General features: G+C 43.4%; 2 protein-coding genes across 5 annotated transcripts in view; one reads left to right on the plus strand and one right to left on the minus strand.

Annotated features, from left to right (window-relative positions):
* Positions 1 to 2889: 2889 nt before the first annotated feature.
* Positions 2890 to 8991, plus strand: TAF9B (TATA-box binding protein associated factor 9b). The gene is made up of 7 exons (XM_038417646.2): positions 2890 to 3024; positions 3273 to 3354; positions 4575 to 4711; positions 4793 to 4927; positions 6030 to 6111; positions 6882 to 6995; positions 8637 to 8991. Exons 1-7 carry the CDS (start codon positions 2974 to 2976, stop codon positions 8801 to 8803), a joined length of 768 nt encoding a protein of 255 aa, XP_038273574.1. The 5' UTR covers positions 2890 to 2973; the 3' UTR covers positions 8804 to 8991.
* Positions 8992 to 11800: 2809 nt separating this feature from the next.
* KIF4A (kinesin family member 4A) overlaps positions 11801 to 17088 on the minus strand; it is a 41936-nt gene continuing 36648 nt past the window's right edge. For all 4 annotated transcript variants that reach the window (XM_038415332.2, XM_038415331.2, XM_043492677.1 and 1 more), the window contains 6 exons: positions 16690 to 16767; positions 16485 to 16586; positions 15656 to 15817; positions 13998 to 14117; positions 13084 to 13206; positions 11801 to 12597 (listed from right to left, as the gene is read on the minus strand). In XM_038415332.2, coding sequence (XP_038271260.1) covers positions 12412 to 12597; positions 13084 to 13206; positions 13998 to 14117; positions 15656 to 15817; positions 16485 to 16586; positions 16690 to 16767 — 771 coding nt within the window. In that variant the 3' untranslated portion in view covers positions 11801 to 12411. The remainder of the gene's footprint in view (positions 12598 to 13083; positions 13207 to 13997; positions 14118 to 15655; positions 15818 to 16484; positions 16587 to 16689; positions 16768 to 17088) is intronic.

Here is a 17088-nt window from a genome sequence, read left to right on the forward strand (position 1 = left end):
TAAATCCACAGAGTTAATAATGGAACTCTGCATGCTAGGATTTGTCATCTTCACAGAGCCTGGCTCCATAGCAAGAGAAAAGGGTGGCAGTCTTCTCTATTGCCTGCATATTAAATGTGGGCTCTGGGTTTCTGGCCATGTTGTCAACTTGGAAAAGTTTGGAGTCCCAAATCCAAATAGTTTTGTAGGGAAATATTGCTACCCCTTTTGACCTCTGTGGTTAACTAAAATTGGGGTTTAGTGGGTTGTTGCCATTAGGAGAAACTGATGATAGTGTCACATATGTTGTTGTTTCCCTGACCACAGTAGAAATCGAATGGCAGGAGACAGTTTATTTGCTCACAGTTCCAAGCCTCTTTCCAGCCAGCACGCCACCTAAAAACTCCCTCTCTAGGCTTTTGTCGGGGTCATGCTATTAGGGCTTCTCTTTTGTCTGAGGCTTCTTTGCTACTTCTCTGCATGCTCCTGTGGTGCTTCTGCCTTCTTTCACACACACACACAAACACACACACACAGCTGCCATCAATTCAATCCCCTGCCCTTTACTTACATTCAGTCCCTAGTGAAACTCCTCTGTCCACATAGTTCATTTTCCTGAATAGCTTTAAATGCCGCCTGTGCTTTGGGCAGTGGCAACTATTGTTTCAACTATCTCTAAACTAAAGGGTATTTAATTGTTCCCACATTTAGCCTGAAAGGAAGGCAGCTGCTCTGCCTACTATCTTCTACAAGCCTCTCCCCATTTCCGCAAAATAACAATGTGATTTTAAAAACATAAGTAATTCTGTGCTTGTTGGCGCAATGTTCTTCCAGCTTGCAGTCCTTTCATAGTAATGCTGGTGTCAGGGTTCTGAAACGTAGATAGAGAGGTTTCAGAGTAGCAGCCGTGTTAGTCTGTATTCGCAAAAAAGAAAAGGAGAACTTGTGGCACCTTAGAGACTAACAAATTTATTTGAGCATAAGCTTTCATGAGCTACAGCTCACTTCATCAGATGCAGATAGAGAGGTTAATGGAGTGTGCCCCACAGTGACCACACGCCCCTAAATTGTCCCGGGGCAGCCCATCATCACACCACCTTGAATGGGTGGCTCTACAACAGCCCAGACTGATCATGGACCACACTTATTCTGTCTTGAATCACCCACAGATGGTCCTGCCCCAAATTGCACTGCCTCTTGACAGTGACTTGGAAGAGTAGCAACCCCACCCCCCAAATCACTTCCCCTCTGATCTGCACACAATGATTTTCCCCTTCCCTCATTCTTTTAACGGTAATGTGGAGACAGAAGGACAAAGTCCACATGGTCCCATTCATCCCTCATGCCTCCAGAGAGGCTCTGTTGGTAACCCCCACAAGATGGTGGTGAAACTTGGCCCATAGTTCCTACTGAATCAGGCACAAAAGCAAAAATGTTTAAATGCCCTAAACATTCTCAATCCTGCAAACATATGTTTAACTTTGCATGTATTAGTGGTTCCACTGAAGTCAACAAAACTACTCTCGTCCAAAAACTTATGCATATGTATAAGTATTTGGTGGATCAGTACCTAAGGTCAGTGAATCCACACAAGCCCACGCACATCTAGTTGCAAGATTTGGACCTATAAAGAGAAAGCCAAAAGGCAATGGGTAGAGATACACCATACACACAGTGATCAGAGCGGTGGCAGACATGTCATGTTAGCTCAATTGGTTTTTTTTGTTTTGATTTTCTGAACTGCCCTTGCTGATAGGAATACATTTTTTTAAAAATCACTTTTTGCCTATTTTCTAATTTTTCAAGTGGATGCTTATTAATTGCCCTTAGCTGGTCCATATTTAACCATTGCCTAATTCCTTTTAGATTTTCATTAATCACTGTTGTCTGTTCCATTTTATGATACTTTTGCCTATTTTCTAGCATATTTGAGAATGGGCGACAGGGGATGATCACTTGATGATTACCTCTTCCGTTCATTTGGCACCTGGCATTGTCCACTCTCGGACTAGATGGACCTTTGATCTGACCCAGTATGGCCATTCTTATGTCAATACATTTTATTCACCAGCCTTGCCTTTTGCACGTGTGGGAGAAAGGAACAAAGAAAGGCAGGCCTTTATTTGTGGTTTTATTTATTTTGCAGACCTCTGCCCACTTTAATTTCTCCCGTAACACTCTGTACGAGCGTCTCACTGCTTGGTAGGAATCCTGCCCCTCCTCATGTCATCTAGCACTGCCAACCCTTGTGCTTTTATAGCAAATCATATGATTGTTGATATATTTCTGAAAGCCCCAGCTCCTGGAGGCATGTGATTAGGCTTTCCCGGGGGGGGGGGGAGTTTTTAGCCCTCCAGCCAGAGAAAAACTTGATTATGTAACACAAGAGCAGGCCAAAGGCTCAGGCACAGGAAGGCAGATCAAATGAACCCTTCGTTTACTAATTTTTAAGTAGGATTTGGAGGGGCCCACTCTTTATTTTTATACGCTTGGGGTCACCAACACTAGCGCCAACCGCAGCAATAAAAAAAAGTCACGAGGCAGGCCCCTGGAAACCGTAAGACTGGCTTGAAAAACAGCCACCAGGCTCTTTCCAAAGCCCAGCACTCGGGGCTCCCCGCCTGAGCCCTCAGCCCGCCCTGCGGCATCCCCCCGCCTGAGCCCGGCGCGCCACCAGGCCTGGACTCTCGCGTTCCAAGCAGCAGCAAAAGTTCCCGCGCTCGCGCAGCACCCCGGGAGCTGGGTCCTCGCGCCGCCCTGAGCAGCAGGAGAGGAGCACAGAGCGCGGGCCCCGCCTGGCGCTCCTCAGAGCCACGGCTTCGGGCTGCCCCGCGCGCGCCGCCGGAAACGAGGTACTACTCCCGCCCTGACGCTCCACTGCGCATGCCCAACAGCGAGGCGCGGAGCCTGTTGCGCATGCTCACTAGCAAAACGGGGGGGGGCGGTACGTCGCACGGCAGCCCCGGAAATAAGCAGGTCAGCTGACCGGAAGCAATGGAGCAAAGCAAGATGGCGTCTCCCAAGAGCGCGCCTAAGGATGCTCAGGTAGCGGGGGGCTCCCAGTGGGGGCGCCGCGGGCCGGGCTGGGTGGAGGGCCTCGGCGGGCCGGCTGCAGGGTGTCCTCGGTGCAGCCGCCCGGGTCCTGTGCTCGGCTGCTGCTGAGGCGAAGGAGCGCTGGGAAGCTGGGGGCGCTAGCCCCAGAGCAATGTGTGCCCAGCCCCTTGCGCCCTTGGCAGGGGGATGTTAGCGCCTGATCTAATGGACTCAGGCGGTGTTTCTCTTCCCAAACGCAGGTTATGGCGCAGATCCTGAAGGACATGGGGATCACGGAGTATGAACCTCGGGTTATCAATCAGATGTTGGAATTCGCCTACAGTAAGTTGTGAAAGTGCTAAATACAGAACATACTGCGCTGCCTTTCCAGGTGTGGCCTCCCCTAGGCGGTACCGGGCACCTCTCTCACACAGGCTATTGCAGAAGTGGCAGGGCTTCGGAGAGAGCCAGTGAGGAGGATCAAAGACCTGGGAAAACTGGAGACCAATAAGAGGGACCGTTTGAGAAGTATGTACAGTAATGAATGGTATGGAGAAGGCAGATCAGGAGTGCCTGCCTGTCTTAGCATAGGAGAACTAGTGGATGTTCAATTAAATTAAAAAGTGGAAAGTTCAAAACCAATAAAAAAAAATATGTTTGCACACGACTTGTAATTAAGTTGTGGAATTAATTGCCATGGGAGATCATTGTGGTCAAGAACTTATGAAGATTCAGAAGGTGATTGCATATTTATAGGGATAGAAAAAATATCCAGAGTTATCAGTAATTGTGTTTCAGAGCTTAACCCAATTTCTGATTAGCAGAGATCAGGATGCTCTTATGTCACTGTCGGAAGCATCTAGTTCTGGATACCTGTAGACAACATACTGGGCTAGGTAGACTGCTGGTCTGATCCAGTATGGCGGTTTCCATGTTCCTAACTCTCCAACATATGGCACAGAAAAAGAAAAGAAAAAATTTGGATGTTTAGAAGGTTTGTGGTGCGGTGTGTTGCTGCTGTAGAGTTTCACCAGTGGAATTTTTGGCTCCAATCTTAGCATGAGAACAAAAGTAAAAATGAGTCCATTGCCATTAAAAAAAAAAAATATATGGAAAACGCACCACATTATTTGGCACAATTTGCAAACATTGCTGATGAGATGCCCTGGACTGTGGCAGAGGTGGGAGTGATATTGCATGCTAGGTTTCATGTACATAAACAAATGCTTGATAGAAAAACTTGTACTGTCTTGCACAAGTCATTGCTATTAGCTTTTCAATAAGCACAATTGTTTTAAAAAAAAATTTTGAAGGAAAAGAGGAACTGTTGGAAATAAAACTAGATGGGTACTAAGGGATTTATTTTTGTCACAATAAATGTATTGTTATTGTGATGAGACAGATTCATCTTTTGTTTCATGGAATGTGTATCAGGAAATAATGTTCTTTCATAGCTTCTTGAAAACCTGTAGAGTACATGAACTTTTACCAAACTTTTGTGAAAAGAAGTTGCTATATTTTAGACATGTTCAGGGGGAGATATTCTGTTTTGTTCTTCAAAGGGTATGTGACTACTATATTGGAAGATGCGAAAATTTACTCAAGTCATGCTAAGAAGTCAAGTGTTGATGCAGATGATGTGAGACTAGCAATCCAGTGTCGAACAGACCAGTCATTTACCTCTCCTCCCCCAAGAGATGTAAGTAAAGCTTATGTAGAGATTCATTATATAATAAAAGAACATGGATATTGATAACTATTTCCCTTTTCCTTCCCCTAGTTTTTGCTAGATATTGCAAGACAAAAGAATCAGACCCCACTGCCATTGATAAAGCCGTATTCTGGACCCAGACTACCACCTGATAGATACTGTTTAACAGCTCCAAATTACAGACTTAAGTCCTTGCAAAAAAAGGTAAGAGTTTTATGAGCCAAATGGGATTTCTGTTTGATGATGACATTTTATTAAATAGGATGCTCAAATTATTCAGTTTTTCTCAAGGTACAAACGTAGGTGCAAATACTAGTAGAGATCTCTGGGTGCTAAAGTATATGGAAATTATTTCTGGCAATTGTCTAAAATTATCTGCTGTTTGCAGATATTCTTTCCACCAATTTACCTTTTAATATTGTGTGTAAAAGAGGCTGTGTTGTTTAATGGTTTGCACCAAGGAGTTCAGGTTAGGTTTATCCTGGTGGACCATTCAGTCAGCTCAGCTGGAATATTGGGTAAAAGGCACAAAGTCATTGAAAATCAGACACAGAATCTGAACAAAGCTTTCCTGGAAAAACAAATGCTAAAGTGAAGACTTATCCTTTGGTTAGATTATTTTTGCAGAGGCTAAAGCAATGACTTACTATACTGAAAAAGCAAATCAAAGTAAATTGTATTGCTTCTTATTAATGTAATAGTAGTAGTTGTTGGTCACGTATACTGTGAATAGTACAGTAATTTTCAGTATTACTCAAAACTAGCAATGCACTTTCGGTATAAATGTTTGGTTAGTATCTGTAACTACAATATTGAAATTGGTTAGTGCTACCACAATATTAAAACACTGCTATAACTGTAGCAACACTTCCCTTGCAAACACTATCCAGGTAACAAGTTTCATCCTGAGCCAAAACAAAGTTTAGAAGGCCTTAGTCTGTAAGTGGTGTGTTTTTAAAATTAAATCTTTAATATAATTTCTTTTACACTTGTATAACTCAAACAGCTGTAGTTTTTGAAAAGGCTAGGATTCTGCACTTTGTGCATAAGCATGGTGGAGTGGTGGTTCCACAAGGCATCTCTACTGAGATGTAGTTCACAATGTGAGGAGTTTGAGAACCTCTGTCCCAGTGGGTAAATTCTGTGACATAAGTGTTGCATTGCAATAGGCTGTGCATGATCACATGTTTATATTTTGTTACTCTTCCATGTTGCAGTGGGTACATGTGCTATCATAGAAATAATCAATGGTTCTTAACACTGAAATGGTGTTTCTAATCTGAATGCATATATTCTCTCTCTACAGGTCTCTTCCTCTGCAGGAAGAATAACAGTGCCCCGACTAAGTGTTGGTGCTGTAAGTAGTAGACCTAGCACGCCTACGTTAGGTAAGAGAGAACTCGGTTATGGTTTGCCATATTGACCTTGCTAAGAAAAAACTTGAAACTTATGCAACAGTTCTAAATTTTGAAGAATATTCTTGCATGTTAAAAACCATCTTGGAGTATGTTTTTAAGGAACAGTAGACAACATCCAACTCACTAATTCAGTGAACTTTGATATCTTAACAACCTAATGAGTTTTTAGAAAAGTGCAATGGAAGTTAAATGAAAATAAATTTCTCTCTAAATTACCAAAGCTAGACCATTTTTACTTAGTATGTAGGAATGATAATACCATTCTTGTATTTCTGACCTGTTCTTTAAAATGGAAACTGTGGCACTTTTTCAGGAGAGAAAAATGAACTAGTTGAATGACTTTTTTTAAAATACAAACTACATTCTGTGGAGGGCTTTTACCCTGAACTATAGATTGAAAAAGATTTACTGACTGAGCTATTTTGAACCAGAATTTAAGCTGGGCACATGCAATTATATACATGTAACTGTGCATGTGCTTCTGGCCAGCTGGGAGTTTCACTGGTTGTGTTCATACACAAATGTATGCATGCTGCTGCACATAGCTTACTCTGCATATCTGGCCACTTGTTAGGATCTAGATCAAACCTAGCTATGAAGTATCAATGTATATTGATATTAATAGTAATTTATCTCTTTTCTGTATGAAAGTAGCAAGTTGTTTAAGACATTTTATGTAATGTAAAGAGTTGTGTATTTGCCTGCACTGAGTCCTCTAATGAAATCATTGTGTATTTCAGGAACTCCTTCAGCACAAACAGTAGCTGTTTCAACAAAAGTTGGCACTCCGGTATCACTGACGGGTCAAAGGTTCACTGTACAGATCCCATCCTCTCAGACAACAGTCAAATCAGGTATAGCATAAGTTACAAAACAGCAATGTCTTGAGACCTACACCACTTCTTTAAAAGACCACATATATTGGTTGTTTTGATTTTTTTTCTTTTCTTGAGGTGCAAGAGAACTGCATGGTGGATCTAGAGGTTCTAACCCTATTGATGACCCGTGTGGTTAATGTGATATCACATGATATTTGTTTGTTCCATTTTCTCTCTTAAAAACCTAGGAAGCTAGCCACACAAATAACATTAAGATTTAAAAGTCAAGCACCCAGAAGGCATGAAATGCCAGAATTAAGCTTGTCTTTTCAACTTTATTTTGGTCCTCAATTCTTTAGTCTTAACATAACCAGTACAAATGTACCAAAGCCATTGTTAGTCTTACTTAACTATTGAAATAATTCACTTTCTGCTGCTAAACAATTACAAATTATCTTAATAATAAAATTGTCATAGATCCTACTTAAACAAACAAAAACTTCCTTAAGGACTAAGCCTGATTAAAAACAAATTAACAAAAATAAGCAACCAGAGTACTAATACAGTAACTCCACACTTAACGTTGTAGTTATGTTCCTGAAAAATGCTACTTTAAGCTAAATGATAAGCGAATCCAATTTCCCTATTAAACAAACATTTTAATATTATACACAGCAATGATGATTGTGAAGCTTGGTTGAGGTGGTGACGTCGGGGTGGGATATTCCTCAAGGAATGCCTTACTGCTAAATGATGAACTAGCACTCGGCAGAGCTCTCAACGGTTAATACATTTTTGTTAATGTAGCCTCAGACTCTACAAGGCAGCACGAACGGAGGGAGGGGAGACAGCATGGCAGAGAGAGACAGACCCACACGGGGGTGGGGGGGTGAGAGAGAGACACGTATTGCCCCTTTAAGTACACTGACCCCACTCTAAGTACATTGCCTTTTTAAGTAGATCAAGTTGAGACCACAGCTGCTGCCAAGAAGCTCCCTCTCATATCCCCCACTGCTCTGTGGAAATGGGGTAAATTAACAGGGGTAGGGGGATATCCTGACATTCTTCTCCTCTCCCCCTTCTCCTTGCACAGCAAGCAGGAGGCTCTTGGGAGCAGCTCCTAGGCAGAGGGCAGGAGCAGCATATGGCAGTGGGGGGGAGGGAGGGCTGAACAGCTCAGCAATTGGGCTGCTGCTGTACAGGGAACTTAGAGGAGCGGGGAGCTGATGTGGGGGCTGCCGGTCCACCCTGGTTCCAAGCCCCCACCAACTTGCTCCAACGGGCTGCTCTTTCTGCAAGCAGTGGACAAAGCAGGCGTTTGTCAAACAGTGTTATAAGGGAGCATTGCACAACTTTAAACAAGCATGTTCTCTAATTGGTCAGCAACAAAACAATGTTAACCAGGACAACTTTAAGTGAGGACTAGCAAACCTGAAGGAAACAATATAGCAAATTTCAATTTAAGCTTTGCAACACATCCACAATTATGTGATGGAAACTCCATTGAACATTATTGAAAATAAACAGGAATATTAGCATGCAGCACACCTTTCTCCTTTGGGATATTACATGTCCTATTATAGGAAACTATATTTTCATTAGCTTGAAACATTAACTATTTTTGTGTGGTGACACAATGGCAGCTAATAAACACTTTTCTTTTCGTTTTAAATACAGCAACGCCTACTACCCCTACAGTTCAGAACGTTCTGATTAATCCTTCATTAATTGGATCAAAAAACATTCTGATTACTACAAATATGGTATCATCACAGAATGCAGTCAGTGAGGCAAATCCATTGAAAAGGAAGCATGAAGATGATGATGATTATGATAATTTGTAAAGGGATACAATCCAGTCTCCATACTTTTTCAGAGGTGTGATTCATATTGAGTCTGATGCCAAGTTGGAACTTGCCAAAATGTTGTTCACAAATTGTGACAGTAAGTGTGTAAATATTCAGAGTTAATGGAATCAGGAGAAAAATGATAGTGCCAGGATAACGACTCTGCAATAAAAGCTGTTTTTTAACCTTGTCTGTGATTCAAAATGGCTTTTGGTGCTCACTCACCATGATGTTCATTATCATTCAGGATTTTTGTCTTGTACCATCGTTATGTACATCTTTCCCTCTCGAGTGTGTTGCTTGTAATTCAAATAGAAATGCTTGAAGTTTTAAGTACAGCTTTTCTTACTATATTTTGACTTAAGAGAATTTTTAAAAGGAGTCAGAGGTAGGTGTAGAATTTGAAAGGACAACTTTTTTTTTTTTTTTACTAGGTGTGAAGTTGGTGTCAATTTTTAAATAACCCTGAAAGTCTTGGTTTAGTACTTGAGTGTTCTTTTTCTGCTCCTGAGCTGCTACTCCTAATATGTCTCCTTTAAAGTAAATATCTTTCTCTTCAGATTAAGTGTTTTCATGCCACCTCAAATCTGGAATACCATAATTTACCTTAGGGCATATTGTTTTTTAATATATCTTCTCATTCACCTGCAGCTGCCTATGAAGCATGTCTGCAGTGGTCCCTATGTTGAGTTGATACAATGAATCAGGGGCAGGGTATTAAAGGGGGTGGGGGAGTACATAATGTCAGAGTAGGCTCCCTCCCTGCCCCTGTGCCACTCTGGGAAGCGGCTGGAACCAGGCAGGGGTCTGTGTGTTGCCCTGGGAGCTTTGGGGGAGGTACCTGGAAGAGCGTCCAGGGCAACACACAGACCCTGGGGCTGCTGCCCCACCCCCAGTTCTGGCCGCTTCCCAGAGTGGCATGGGGGCAGGGCAGGCAGGCAGTCTCCCTTGCCCTCAGTGTATGCTAGGCTGGACCCACCCCCTGAACACCCTGCCTTGAGCCCCCTGCTGTGCCTCACACCCCCCTCCTGCACCCTCTCTGGGCAGGAAAGAGGTGGAGGGGGGGCAGGGCTGGGCAGGAGGTGGTCAGTGGTGCAGCCCTCAGGCCAATGTACTAGTCCTCATGGGGCCCTTGTAGTCATTTGAGTTTGAGACCCCTGCATTAGACCAACTGCCGGTGATAGAAAGAGCTCTGCATAGCTCAAAAGCTCTCTTTCACCAGCAGAAGTTGGTCTACTTAAGGATATTACTTCGTGCACCTTGTTACTCTTAAGCTAAGTTAGTAAAGTAGATTTGTTTAAAGACAGTGAATGTGCAACTCACACTGTTTTGAGTACCAGTGGAGGTGGTGAGAATTAATATAGTAATACTGTGGTAGGATATATGAAAACTTGCAAAAGAAGAATGTGCTACATGCTACCAGTCACATTGGACTGAGCACTTTAGCCATTTTGAAAACGGCCTAGTCACTTTTAGCAAATCATTTGGGCTTTTACAAAATAGATTTCTGGTAGCTTCATAATTAAAGTGATTGTGGCTTGAAAGAAAACAGTACTCTGCAAGCAATAACTTTGAGAGCTGAAATAGTTGACAGTGACAGTCCAATAAACTATATAAAGTTACCTTGCATCTTCAGTTGGTGTAGTTCTTGGCTGATGCTCAATGGGAGGGCTGTTTTTCCTAGTACACTAGGAGCAAGGCACACCATATAAGTGGAGAGTCTCAGCATAGGAGCAATTAGCAAGTAGATGCATACAATAACAATGCTCATGCAAGAAGCCACTTTGACCACTTTCAGGAGTAGTGGCCAGTAGCATAGCTGCAGCATGCGGCACTGGGAAATGCTGGAAGATCATTCTAATTGCTTTATTTAATGTTATGTCAGATCCTGCATTCCACAAGTCAGTGCTGTAAGCTAATTGCCCCTAGAAAGTAGTTTCTGGATTGCAGTTTTAATAACTGTACAGCCAGCTGAAAATTCACATCAACCAAGGAGTTCTTCCAAAGTGGAAGAGTAATAGGGATGAAATTCAGGGTCTTCCTTAAAGTAGGGAAAACCTTGACATTTCAAAATGTACAAAGACGGGACTTGCAATTTGTGCAGATACCTGGGGAAAAGAATTCAGTTAGTAACTCAGACCCCTCCCCAGCTAGTTCCCATCTACAGTAGTTGGGGATTTTTTTTTTTTTGCTACTGGTTGTCACATGCCATATAGACAGTCCTAATATACCCTCCCCTCCATTTTTAAAAAACAAAAAACAAAAAAACCAACCATCCAAAACAACTTTAACAGGCTTCAAACCTGAGATTAATATTTTTTTTTGCCTCCACTCCTCCCCTTGGAAAGCTGTTCCAGAACTTCACTCCTTTGAACAAACATGAGAAGTGAAACTACCACAGCAGAACTGCTAACTACTTACAGAAGAGGGGTTTTGGCTTACAAAGTTAACACTCTTTTACAACCACATGCCTTTAAAGCTACATTCTCCCCAAGGATAACTGTGCTTATTTGAGTCACTACAGTCATCCTCTAGCAAAGGAGCCATCTGTACATTAGCTAGAGCAGGCTGCACTGCTTCAGCTTCAGGGGGTCCTGTAGTTCAGTTCCTGGCATGGACAATAGAAGAACCCAGTGTGCTGTAGTGAACAGGAACAAGTACAAATGGCAATACTTTTTCCTTATAAGTCAAGAAGAAGAGAGAATTAGACAACGCCATTTGTGTTTCCTGTCCTCTCAAAAGTATAGCTATTGAGCACAATTCAGCCTAGCAGCAAGCCCTGTGCTTGGTTGGAGCAGTTGCTGGAAGTTTTACTAACTACATGCATTGCAGTACAATTGGACATGTTGTCAAAGAACTTTGATAGTTGCAGTTCTCACTGACATGATCAAACCTCATTGTTTAGTCCGATCAACCTGAGTTAGAAAGTTACTGAGGCTCTGTGAAGTAGGTGCTGTTAGAATTGCTCAGAACATAATGCACTGAGAGCTTATGCATTTTCATACTACTTTATTAAAGCTACAAAAATTTTAAAAAAGTTAAAATTACTAATATTCACAAACACAAGGGCTAGTGAGAGTCATTTCATTAATGAGGCACCAGTGGCCTAGAGGGAGCACACACTGACAAGTTTGCTGTGTTAGCTAGTTTTAAGACAACAAACAGTGCCTCACTGAGATAAAAGCACCACGAGGGCTCACATGGTAATTTGGGCAGGAATTCCTTTTTCTGCATTTGAAGGAAGGGCCCAGTGACCAGTGCAATTCAAAATGATCTTTTAAGAGCAATGCAGGTAAAACTGTTCACAGTTCAGGATGCAACTGGAATGCATGGGCTAGATGAGTTTACTCTGCTCACTAAATATTCCAAAGAGAAAGTAACTCTTCCCTCCATTGTTCTGGTACAGCAAACATCTGTTCAAGCAGATCTAGACAAACAACCCAGGGAGAGTTGCTGTCCCATATCACAGCCAGCAGCCGAGACTTGTTCCTTCTGAAGTTTTATTTTGTAGCAATAGATCCTGTTAATCATTTAAGAGTTAGTGTCTGAGGTGGGAAAGGAAGTGCGACACGGTAAAATTAAGGCACAGGTAGTCTCCCTTGCCCTCAGTTGTCCTCCTCTTTGATGGGGGTACAGCCGGAGAAGAAGCTGGTGTTACTACTCAGCATTCGCTTTTTCTTCTTTACTAGTGGTAGTTGGTTCTCCTGGGACTCTACATCTCCATTTATTAAGAGTGCAGCTGTGTTGGCCTTCTTGACAAACACATCTTGCTCAGTGATCTCTTTCAGGACCTGGTAAGAAAATGAGGCTATTAGCTTGAGTTGCCACAACACTCAAAGAAACCAGCCAATCCTCCCTGAGACTTGGAAGACATCCACAATTGCAAGCTGCCTTCCCCAGTCACTAATGGTAATCCACAAAAGCTACTCTATTTTCTGTACTTTATGTGTCAAAACTCTGAAGAGATTTATAAAGTGGGGCAGAAAGAAGTTGGGTGGGAGGGAGCAGAATCCAGTGTACTTAGTTGGCATAAGGACACGGAATCAATTAGAGTGAGGTAGAACCAGGTAAAGCGCCAACATGTCAATGGCTAATTTGACAGCCAAATGGTCTAATTCCCCCAGGCTACTCAGAAGATTGGGAATAAGCAAGAGGCAGTGAAATTGCCTCTCAGTTTTCTCCTGATTTAGTGCCCACTCCTAGCCATGATCATCATACAGCAGCCAGTGGCTGGAAATAATCAATTCCACCCATGCTGCCCCATTTCTGATTTGTACCTTCTTGGTTGGAGTGATACATATTGGTTCAAAGAAGGTCTCCCCAGCAGTCACTTCCGTGGGATCTTCCAGTTTGAAGGATCCTTCAGAATCTCTTGTTTGGTCCTCACTCATAGGACCATCCTGGGGACAGACATGCACATTAGCCTAGGCCAGTGCTGCCCCATCAATAAATCTTATTCAGGAAATAGACTTATGGATCCTAGTATTTTACTTCCCCTTGCTGTGAACAGCAACTCTAGAGAAAGAGTCACGGGCACTAGAAGGCACATGTTATAAGGCAACTGGTTCTTCAAGGTGATAAGGGATCAAAAATCAGCTAATTTTGCTTTCTAGGTTACCAGGCTGGGAGGTTTGGAGCAGAGGCCTCCCAGTACCAGGCTGCTAGTCAAACTCAAATGCAAAAGGCAGGTAGGGCTACTATTCGGAATCATAAATGATCAGGATGGTTTGTGAGGTAGCTAAAACCAGCTAAGTTCCTCTTCGGATGTTTTTTAAAAAGCCATGAATAAATGGAGTGGAGTAAGTTTTTTGTAGTTTGGACCAGAGGCACAAGTTCATGTCAACTATCAGGCAGAAGGGACTGCCATTACCTATCCTCCGAGAGGCATCTTCCAGGTTGCAGCAAGTTAACCCAGAAGACTGGAGACCAGTAGAAAGACTCCCACATTCATATTCTTTAATCCTGCAGGCTGACAAAGCAGGTGGAGCTACTAACATGGCAAGATGCACCAGGTGGATTATACTCAATGACATTTACAAATGTTTCCAACATAGGTTACCAAGTTGTATGTGTAGGCACCACTAGCTTATGGATGCCCATGTTTGTCTTTCTGAATTAGATTATATGGAAGTTATTATTAGGCAGATGTTGGGTGCATCCAGCACCAAGTGCCAAATGCAGTACTACTCACCAGCAGGCCAGAATCACGGTTTCTACATTTTGTTGCATCACAGTTACAGCCTGCAGTACAGCCTAGCTTCTGCTTCCTGCAGCCACACTGCCTGTTTCCACATCGGCCCCGGCAGGAACACTTAAGAGAAGAGAGCTCAATGTAATAACAGTTCCACTGCTGCTGAGCTGTGTCTAGATAGCCACAGCAGAGGGTCTTTACCAGTGCTAGTATTGGACACCAAATTGCATAATGACCCTCATCACCTCACTGCCACTCTAGCCCCAGAAAAGAGAGATGCAAGTGATCATGTGACCCACTGAGCCATCTCCTGGGTTAATGTTCATTCTGAATATTGGTGTTTCAGCACCACCACGATAACTTTCATCGCCTTGCCAGGTCAAATTCAAGCTTGAGACCTTTCCATGTTCCCATTACGCATGCTAGCAACAGCCAATCTCACTCACAGGTCTAAGTGCATGAAACTAGAGTTTCTCCCAGATAAAGCTAATGCACATCCCAGTTCAGAAGTAAAAGAGTTATATTGGTTTTGTGGCACAGTTTTAAATTCTAAGCGTGAAGTACAGTCAGCCACTCTCACCCCTGCAATGGAGGTTCTGAAATTGCCTAGTTTTTAAATAAGGTTTGAGCACAGCAGTTCAGAATTACAAACTCCCTTTGATGCCAAGCAGCAGTTTCAATGCGGATGGCCCCCACCCTTCAGATCAGTTGAGGAGCCTGCATGTAGCTTGCAGATGTGTCAGAGTATACATTTTACACAAAAGTGTATCTGTTTAAAAAAAAAATTTGAGGGAGAAGGCAGTCAGCCTTCGTAGGGGATCAGAGCACTGGCTTTGGGGAAATTCAAGCTTCGAATGGCCCATTGGTTCTTACTGATTTAAGCGTCCAGCACATGCAAGCTCCATCCACACTGCCTCTCCCTCAAAAATCTTAGTAGAGAGCAAGAGCCTGAACAAGGCATCACTACAGGAACCAGGAAGGAAGGGAGAGTTCCCACAAAGTTTAACACATCTCTCTACCTCCCAAATGCCATTCCTTAGTTATATGCATGCGCTTCATTTGATACCCATCACTGCTTGTGGAGAAAGCTGCATGGTACCAGTGTCATCAATATTTTTGCCTCTTTATCATCTCCCACTCATCTTCTATTCCGTCCCCCTTTCCCATCCTACGTGTTGTGCTTAGTGTTCCATACCCATCTTCTCCCCACGGAGTCTGCAGTCATGTACACATAGCCCTGACTACTCAGCTTCTTTTGCATCACACGATAGCTGGGACCGTCTGCAGGAGGACTTTGCAATCCTAGCCAGTTTCTCTCTGGAACAGCCACATGCATGAGCCTGGCAGTTCAGAGAGTTACAAACTCCTTTGATGTACAGAAGTACTGCTGCCCTGGAGCATTTAACTACTTTTGCTGCTATCTGAAGTGTTCAGGTGGATGGCAGACAACAATCCATCCAAAGCACTACTGGCCACAACTAAATGCCCTCTGGTGCTGCTGGAGTAAGTGGCTTTTGCTTCAGAATGCCAGCACAAACCCCACAGTTCAGCTGTGTTTCATTCTGTATGTGCTAGGCAGCATCATGACATATGTAAGTGGCCCCTCAGTCAGAGCTAGTAACCCAAGCCAGAGGCAGAGAAAGGTAACTGGATCATACCCCTGATAGGCTTTTCTTGGATCCTTTGGCTGCTTTTATTGGCACCCACTCTGCATCTTCCATCTCCCCTCCAGACTCCCCAGATTCAGAGAACAGCTCTTGCACATCCATTTCTGGTGTCTGTGCACGGGGTTTTGCAGTTGTCTGACGGCGTATCTTTGGCTACAGATGGAAATTAGATGGTTTGAGACCTCCTAAGGAATGTGTCAGAATTTGGACTACTCCAGAGTCCAAGCAGCATTTCACACCCAGCTTACTTGAACAGCCAAGAGAACTGCAGGACCAGGGAGGTGCCAAGTCATCAGGTTGGCAGGGATTCTTAACTGTTCAAAGCAGCAGCTGGGTTAACCTGTTATCTTTAAAGTTTGCAGAACTTTGGTGCACTGCCCTATGCTACACAGCTATGACAAGTGATCCTAAATCACCACATTATTCCTAGTGGTTAGCATGTTTGCAGGCCATAGGTTATACTGGATTTCTGGTTTCTTGCTCCCTGGCTCAGCAAACGCTGGCAGTGCTGCAGAAGAAGCAGCCTGCTTGCAAGGGTGGGGACAAGGCAAACTGTATCAACATACAAGGTGCGACAGCTTCCTTTAGAAAGAAAAGGAGCAGCAGTGCCCACTGGTTCCAAAAGGATTCTAGTTCTTTGCTAAAGAAGAGGGTGGGGGGAATTCTTGGGGCCTGCCTAGGGCAGATGATGCATCTATCCCAGTCTTCAGAACAAAGAAGCTTAATAAAGCAACTCAGGTTTGTTAGCCAGTATCTTTATCCATACAGAGCCTGGTCAGTCACAGAGAAGTGTGGCAATTAGCACATGGCAGTTGTTTACCTTGGGTGGAATATAATCAAAGGGAGAATCTGGGGACTGAGTCGGCATTTGCTGAATGTGTCGGAGCTTCTGTCCGCTGGCAATTTGGTGGAGTATTAATTTCTGTTAGAAAAGATAATGAATTTCACTGCATCATAAGTAGCCAAACCTAACAAACCCTGCCACCAATATGTGCACAGCCACCTGGCAGCTCACTCTTCCCTACCTGTTTGAGGGATTCATTCTCCTGGAGAAGCTCTTGGTTCTTCTCACAAAGTTCCCTCATTTTCTCAAGCTCTTCATCCTGTTCTCAAGAAAGGATGAAATCTATAGGGTTATTTAGGGTCTGAGAGGTAGAAGTGCTTCCAAACTGCTGGCAACAGATTGTTCAAGTCAGAAGGAGGTCTTGCTCAATGCCTAGGAGTGCTCTGCTCTTGCACATCCACAGAGGTGGCCTCCCCACCAGGCTCCAACATGAGACTGGACCTTCAATTTTGAGGTCAGGAGGAATACAGGCCTCACTGTCAATAACTTCCTCTGTCCTACCAAACAGGCCAACAGTTCCCTCTCCTCATGTTACAGTCTCCAAACTTTTAACACATTCCTTACCCTTCCGGGACAATCT

This window comes from Dermochelys coriacea, chromosome 9 (assembly GCF_009764565.3).
Source record: "Dermochelys coriacea isolate rDerCor1 chromosome 9, rDerCor1.pri.v4, whole genome shotgun sequence".
NCBI lineage: Eukaryota > Metazoa > Chordata > Testudines > Dermochelyidae > Dermochelys > Dermochelys coriacea.